This window comes from Aplysia californica, unplaced genomic scaffold, assembly GCF_000002075.1.
Source record: "Aplysia californica isolate F4 #8 unplaced genomic scaffold, AplCal3.0 scaffold00695, whole genome shotgun sequence".
Classification (NCBI taxonomy): domain Eukaryota; kingdom Metazoa; phylum Mollusca; class Gastropoda; order Aplysiida; family Aplysiidae; genus Aplysia; species Aplysia californica.
In genome coordinates, this window is record NW_004797965.1 from 326,159 (window position 1) to 334,521 (window position 8,363).

Genomic DNA, 8,363 nt, shown 5'->3' on the forward strand with positions numbered 1-8,363 from the left:
TTTTGCTGTCTGTTGGGAGAGAGAGGGGAGGGGGGGGAGATGGAGAGAGACAAAGAGATTGGTGGAAGGTGTTAGATGGAGTTAAGAAAGAACAAAAATAGTGGAATGGGTAGGGGGGAGAGGTGACTTGTGATGGGAAAGAGGAAGAAATTGGAAAAAGAACCCTCTCTCCCCGCCCCTCCACGAAATTCTGATATGAGATTGTGTGAGGAGTAATGTTCAAATGTCCTTATCTGTCCATCCTATTGTTCCCAGGGGTCGTTACGAACTCCAGCCCAAAGCCACTGTGGGCCGGTCGGTGGTCAACGGGCCTAAGCTGGTCGTGGAGATAATGGCTGACCCGAACAAGCCAGTCAAGATGGACGTTGTCTATAACGAGAAGACGTCGGTCATTGCTGGACACACGCTGGCAGGTAGGGAGAGATGCGGGAGGTTGGAGGGCGCTGCCTGGGGTTCTACTTTTTCTATGTTTTGTCCACCTGTGTTTCTGTCTGTCTGTCTGTCTGTCTGTCTTGCTTTTTCCCGGATTCAGATCAGAGATGTCGAACTTCTGGATAAATTAAAAATTCCAGATTCCTGAAATTGTCTTAATTTTTGCCTGACTTCAGGTCGGTCGTTGCGAATTTGTTGTACTTTTTATAAAAACAGTGTTAATACAAGATGTATTAAATGAAAGGATCCATATAATATTTTGATTCCCTGCGTATGTGCTTTCATGAGGTCTGAAAAGTTCCGGATTTTTTTTCCATTGCTAGTTGGCACTTCTGCTAAATGACCATTGTTGTGTTCTAGTGTGAGGCATGCTGACAAAATAAGTTACTTCTCTGATTCAAGCCTTATGGAAATAGATACATCACGCTTATAGGTGAAGTTTTTACAATTTATAAGTATGAAATAAGGAAAGACATGTTACACTTAAAGAATGTGGCATCAATAGAAAATCTACAGATTTGACCTTAGTGTCGATTTTTGGCCCAATGTCTCAATTTATGGATTGTGAGAAGTAACTCATTTTGTGAGCACACCTCACAAGTTCTTTTTTTTTTTTTTTTTCTCAAACAATCCTACCCTTCTCCCCCCGGAGCGGTGCTACTGACTGTAGTGTCTTTAGGCCATTCTCAAAGGGGGGACATTTCTCGTTTAAGCACAGTAGAATTGTAAATGGGCTGATTCATGTCACGCTCATAACTGTGCCTGATCTTCAACAGGGAACTGCTGCTTTTTCTTTCCTAATCCTTACTATTGTCATTTCCTCTACTTCTTTTGTATGTTTGTCACTCTTTTGTGAACTGCTATTTCCGGGGTGCCTTGATAGTCGAAGCAGACCTTGTGCTTTTGAAGCTAGAGAGGTGAGCAGAATAAGTCTGATTCCCTGTAAAGACTTCTCTTTTGACACCCACCCCTTGGTGCTCATATGACCTTATGCAGTTGCGAGTGCCGTAAAACCCTCTACTATAAAAAAAAAATAAAAATAATAATATAGTCAGCACACCTCACAAGTGCTTTTTTTTACTCAAACAATCCTACCCCTCCCCCCAGACTTCAGTGTGACCATGATCTCGGAGGAGGGCAGTCCGCTGACCACGGGCAGTGTGGACTACATGAGTCTGAGGCTCTGGCGGAAAGAGCTGGGCACGAACCAGGGCACTCCGCCGAACAAGGTAGGCGCTGAAGTCATTGTGTGTCTGTACTTGTGTGTTTGTATGTGTGTACCTGTGTGTATTAAACATTAAGAAAAATAATAAATTACATTTTTATTGATCCCAGAAGGGCAATTTGGTTTACAATGGCAAACATACATACAATAAATACATAAGTAAATAATGTTGTGTTTGAATATGCACATGCACTCCTCTTTGTGTGTGTGTGTGTGTGTGTGTGTGTGTGTGTGTGTGTGTGTGTGTGTGTGGATGTATGTACCTGTGTGTGTGTGGATGTGTGTGTGGATGTATGTACCTGTGCATGTGTATATATATTCCTGTATGTATGAGTATTTTTGTGTGTAAACGGGCTTGTTTTCCTGTGAGTGTGCGCCTGTAGTTGTAAGGGTTATATGAGTCTGTAATACAATCTTCTCCCTCTGTATGTGTTCCTCAGGCCCTGTCCATAGCTCCAGAAGTCCCCACCCGCTCACAACAGGCCACGTATCAGTTCAGGTGAGACGTCTAGTGCTGACCGCACAATGTAATTAACAGGTAGTTGGCGGGTGCTCTGGTGTGGTTTGCTTCTCCTTTCCTATCAAACTTCTATTTTTTTTTATCTTCTCTCCTTTTTTTTGTGTTTGTTACTCTTTTGTAACACCTCTAATCTTCGGTATTTATATGACCTTGTTGTGTTGCAAGTGCGGTAAAACTATTACTAAAACAAAAAACACTGTACTTATGTGTGTGTATGTGCTAAGAAGTGCTATGAGAAGTACTAAGAGAAGAGAAAACAAAAGAAAAAAAAACACAAGCAGGGGTAGACCCAGAGCAACCTACTTAGGGAACCTAAACAAATGGGTAACAGGGAAAGATCAGGGAAACGTAGCTTTTTTAAGAGTATCCGAGCAAAAGAATGAATGGAGAACCACGATCGCCGATGTCTACTGCAGATCTGGCACTGGATGAATGAATGTGTTAGAATAAATGACGCCTTTCTCTACACTGGTGACGATGTTTAGTATTTAGAGCACAGACTGTGTAGTGTGTGAGTACATGCTAAGAAAAACACTGCCAATTTGTTAGGAGAGAGTGGATGGTTGGTGGGTACTCTGGTGTGGTTTGCTCCTTCTTTCCTATCAAACATCTTTTGTCTTTATCTCCCCTCCTTTTTTTTTGTGTGTGTGTTTGTTACATTCTTGTAATACCTCTAATCTTCAGCAATTATTTTATTGTGTTGCAAGTGCCGTAAAACTCTTACTAAAATTAGAAGAAAAAAATTCTTAGGAGAGAATGTCTAGTATTTAGACCATTGACTTTGTAATACCGCCTGTCTGTTGAGGTTAAAATGTCTAGTATTTAGACTGTAGAAAAATGCAGATTATTTAATGGTTGACTGTACAGTTGAAATTGTCCATTGTCGAGGAAACAAGTGGTTGTTTTAGACAAGTGGAAGTCTTAGACAGTGGTGGTATATATATATTTTTTGCAAAGTCTGGGGGGGGGGGGGATGTCTTACAATTATGCAGGCCTGATAGGGATATTTTTTATGGCAGGGAATATTTTTAATATTGGGATTTTAAAGAAAATTGTTATTTATCAGGAAGACTACCGTTAGTATGATGATGATGATGATGATATTATTGCTTTCATGATGGATCAGACAATGAGGCAACATGTCCTGACCTAGTTCTGTGTGTCTGTCTCTCCCCAGGAAATGCCCGGCCCCGACCACAGCCGCAGACTACAACCTCATGTTTCTGTATTGTGACGGCAGCTACCAGATACAGAGTCGTTTAGTGAGTCTTACCGCCTCTCCTGTTGTCTGCCGTGTCTAGCTGATTCTCCTGTGGCTTTGTAGTCTAGTGGTTAGGCTACCTGGCTCATATTTCCTAGATTGAGGGTTTGGGGGGGTGGGTGGGTTGGTTTTGGGCTCAGCTGGGTATGACATAATGTCTTTGGAAAAGACACTTTTACAAAAAATTTTCACTTTTGATTCGGTCCTGTGGGTGATGGATGTCAAATTTGGAGGCCATTTCAAGGCTCCTATAGTAAAAACCATCACAAGCATTTTGGTGGAAATCCCCAAAGAAACTGGGTGGTAAACATTGCCGATCTGCGTTTTGTGACGGGAGCAGAAGTTTGGTGTTTTTTGCCGATCGACGAGATGACGGCAAAGTGTTAATAACTTTACTGCAGTGTTGAAACCTATTTTGTTTCAATTTATATTTCTCTCTTCTGTTGTTGCCTGCCTCTGTCTGTCCATGTCTCTGTCTTTCTCTCTGTCTTCGAACTTTTCTGACTGTCTGTACTCTTTGCCTCGGGCCTGCTTCTTTGTCCGTTTCTTTAGCTGTCTTTCTCTCTGCCTTCCCGTTCGTGTCTTTTCCATCTGCCTGTCCTCTGGCTTGCCACTCTGTCTGTTTTGCTGTCAGTTTATCGATCTGTTTGCTTGTCTGCCTTCATTTTTCACGCTTTTCTATCTGATCTCTTTGGCCAAGTTCTCTGCAAGTGAAATGACCTATCGCTAGAAGTTAATCGCAAATGCTCTTATAAAATAACGATATTTGTTTTTTACTTGCTTTTGAAACTTTCCTGTGTTGCTTTAAACCAGAAATTTAAACACCCTGTCCCCACCCCCATAGGAAATTCACATATATGAAAACAAAGTGGCTGTTTTTTTTTGCTTTGATCTTCATTCTCCTCGTTGCATTTTAAGTTAATATCTTACCACCGTGACTGCCCTCCACCTGCCTATCCCTTAATGATTGTGTTGACAATGTGGTGATATTTCCTTCTTTCATCCCCCCCCCCCTACAGATCTCTTTGACCGTCCAGCCTGGGTCGCCCTCAGCTCTAGTCGTGCTTGACCGCTTGACCACAGCCACAGTGTCCAACACTCGCAGTGTGGCAAGCCGCACGCTGCTCAAGTCTCTCAAGCTGGAACTGCAGGTGGCTAGTTCATTTGTTTTGTTTTTTTCTGTTTTTCTTTCTTTTCCTCCTATATGGAACAGTCTATTATTCTCTTTCTTCTTTTCATATTTTCCCTTTTTCTCTGCTGCTCTTTCTCTCTCTTTTGTTGGTCTATCTCCTACTCTCTTTCTTCTTTCTTTCTCTTTCTTCCTCTTTTTCTCTCTCTCTCATTTCTCCCTCTCTCTCCTTCACTCTCTCACACACATTTGCACATGCACACACACACACACACACACACACACACACACACACACACACACACACACTCGCACACACACACGCATACATACATACACACACACACACACTCTCACCAACTCACACACAAATAAATACACACACACACCCATCCTTTACTGATACTCTGTTATCTTCTCTGACAGGATGAGTTTGGCAATTCTCTTGGTGAGGGTTACAACGGCCAGGTCAAGGTGGAGATCTGTGCCCCCAACGGCCATGACGACCTCCCGACCTTTGTGTCAGGGGTCACCAACACGCAGTTCCCTCTCACCCGGGGGCAGTGCACGCTACAGGTGAGGCCTCACCCCAAACATGCCGCTCAGTCGACTGTTGGACGGTAGTTAGTGGCTGATTCATAGTTGTGTTTTTTAGTTTTAGTAAGGTTTTTACGGCGCTCGCAACTGGGTTAGGTCATATGAGCAACGAGGGGTGGACATCAACAGAGAAGTCCAAACGGCAAATCAGGCTGTCTCTGCTCACCTCTGTAGCCTCAACAGCACAAAGTCTGCTTCGACTATCAAGGCAACCCGGAAATAACAGTTCACAAGAGAGTGACAAGCATATAAAAGAAGTAGAGGAAAAATAATGGTAGTAAGGATGAGGAGAGAAAAAGCAGCAGTTCCCCTATGTTGTTCCAGCACAGTATGAGCGTGACACTGATAAATCAGCCCATTTACAGTTCTACTGTGCATAAGAACATTTAATGTTAATTCCCTTTGGGAATGGTCTAAAGACACTTCAGTCAGTAGCATTGACCTGGGGGGTGTACATAATTGTATGGTGCATAAAGCATGGCTATACGTTAAACAAATACAATTATTATTATTACCTGTATGGGTATCTTTCAATACTGTAAGGTTATTACAAAGGTGGGATCTCTGAAGTGAATGCCCAATTTCAATACAATATAGATAGCTATTTAAGAGGTGGGATCCTTGAATTAAAAATTCATCTTCCTTAGGATTGAGCTAAGTGAGAGGAGAGCCATGAAAAGCCTCCACGCAACCCAAGTTTAACTCTTTATCTCCGGCAAGCTGCTCCCAGTGGCTCGTGGTCGGAACCACTGTGCCGGTGAGCTGCTGACAGCAGCTCGGGTGCATTCCTTTATGACGAGTTTGACATCAAATTACTTTTTGGGAATTGCAGAAATCAGTTCTATTTAATCAGGATCTCATTCATTAGACGAAGAACTATCAAAACAGGTTCACTGGTTTTTATGTTATTACCAGTAGTTTTGTGACGGTTTTGCCATTTTTAGATTTAGTACCAAAAACGGGCCCCGGCATAGTGGTTTTACAACCGTCGGAGATAAAGAGTTCAGAACATCCCTTTGGGGACTAGAACCAGACTCCCTTGGCACAATTCCCAGTGTGATAAGATATCAGATTTTAAACCATCTGTTGACTTTGTCAAGTCTAGTAAGTGACCAAACTCGGACTCTGTCCATAGTGGCCACCTGTCTATAACGACCACCTGTCATAACGGCAATTTTCCCCTGTGATCATGAGTGACCATTACTGTCAGGTTTGACTGCATAAACTTGAGTTTACTTCAGGGGTAGTCTGAACTGAACTGTGGTTCAAATAATATTTTTTTCCTAAAATTTTTTTTTTCAGAGTCTAGTTCTCCAGGAGAGCTCCCCGGGCAAGGACGGGTTTGAGTACCACCTGGCCTGTACCGTGACCTGTGCGGCCATCGCCAAGAACAGGCCTCTGCCTCCCCTACACATACCCTTCCTTTTTTACAATGGTGAGTACTTTTTTCGTGCTCTTTCACGTGTGCACATGTTCACATATATTCACTTACGCGAACTTGCACGCACGGGTGTGCACACACCCTCAAACATGCATACACATTTATGTGCATGCACTCACACACCTATACACACACACACACACACACACACACGCACTCACACGAACACTCTCACACACACGCACACACACGAACACTCTCAAACTCCCACTCGCATTTATACACTAATACACACAAACATGCACACATACACACACGCACACGAACACAGGCATATGCACACGCAGTCACGCATTCCCTCACACACATATGTGCACACAGACATGCAAACACAATATGCATTCAGGCCCATACACACATTAATCTTGTGTTTGTTGTGGTGCAGTCTGCTCTATCTACTTACGTAGTCGATTCATGGTCGTGAGATTAAATTTTGGATGGGTAAGCTTATTTTGTGGGTTTTTGATAGGTGCTCTGGTGTGGTCTGCTCCTTGTTACCTATCAAACGTCTTTCGTCTTTATCTCCCCTCCTTCTTTTTTTTGTTTGTTACTCTCTTGTAACGCCTCTATTCTTCGGCACTTATATGACCTTATTGTGTTGCAAGTGCCGTAAAATTCTTACTAAAACTAACTAAGCTTATTTTGTTACTCATTTTATCTTTCTGCTGGAAACTGTCCCACTCAGCATTGGCTAGCCCGAAGCTGCCCACCTCCAAATTGATCTAAATTGTGTTGATGGGGACTTAAAACGGTATCACTCGTGGTGATTTGGGGTGGTGGGGTGGTGGTGGGGTCTCTTTAGAATTTGGAAGTTGTTGTTCCCATTCGAGATACACAACACGGACATCCTAACTTTCTTTCAGAGGCCATTATGCAACTCTTATACTTCTTTTCTTTCCTCCTATTCTTTCTGTCTCTCTGTTTGTCTAGTTTGCTTTTTCCGTGCACCAGATGGCCTTTATTGTCACTCATTACTCATATTGAAATTCTAACTTTTAGAAATGAAAAAAACATAACAACAAAAAACTAACAAAGCCAACAACCAATTGTAGTAGGTCTGTGTTTATTCACAATTCAAATTGTTTGTGAAGTGCGAGTGAACATGACGCTTATCGTGAGGTGAGAGAAGAATCGGGGGAAAAGAGGATGGGATCGATTTTGAAAACAAAATTCTTGTCTATCCAAATTGGAACAACTATCTTGGAACTGCAGGCTCCTGGCAGTGAGGTTGTTTTTCCGCATGTTGTATGGGTCTGACATCTGTCATCCGGCATCCGTCATCCGGAACTATGTGCATGTCTGACGTCTTTCGTTTCCTGTGCTCTGTGTATGTCTAGCATCTGTCATGTGCGGTATGTACGTCTGGTATTGGCCACCCATCGTCTGACTTGTGCTGTATGTATGTATGTCATCTGTCATCCATCATCTTTCAAGTGTGCCGTGTGTGTATGTCTGGTCTGGCATCTATCATCCATTGTCTTTCATGTACTGTGTATGTATGTCATCTGTCGTCCGTGAAACCTCTACTAAAATTAAAACTGTCATCTGTCATCCGGCGTCTATCATCCTTTGTCTTTCATGTGTTGTGTATGTATTTCTGGCATCTGTCTTCCGGCATCTGTCATGTACCGTGTGCATGTCCGATACACTGCAGCAGCTGCTCCATAGACTTGCAGGCCTTGTACTTGCACTTTGCTTTGGTCAGGATGGCCACTTTGCTGCTCCGTGCCCAGCCACATATTTTGTGTTTTTGTGGGG

General features: G+C 42.8%; 1 protein-coding gene across 1 annotated transcript in view; it reads left to right on the forward strand.

Annotated features, from left to right (window-relative positions):
• Nucleotides 1-8,363, forward strand: part of LOC101858970 (structural maintenance of chromosomes flexible hinge domain-containing protein 1) — a gene marked incomplete in the record, with an annotated part of 79,135 nt that overhangs the window by 37,558 nt on the left and 33,214 nt on the right. Inside the window, 7 exon segments of the mRNA XM_035972443.1 lie at nt 256-413; nt 1,540-1,661; nt 2,098-2,156; nt 3,355-3,439; nt 4,458-4,589; nt 4,994-5,143; nt 6,467-6,599. Coding sequence (XP_035828336.1) covers nt 256-413; nt 1,540-1,661; nt 2,098-2,156; nt 3,355-3,439; nt 4,458-4,589; nt 4,994-5,143; nt 6,467-6,599 — 839 coding nt within the window.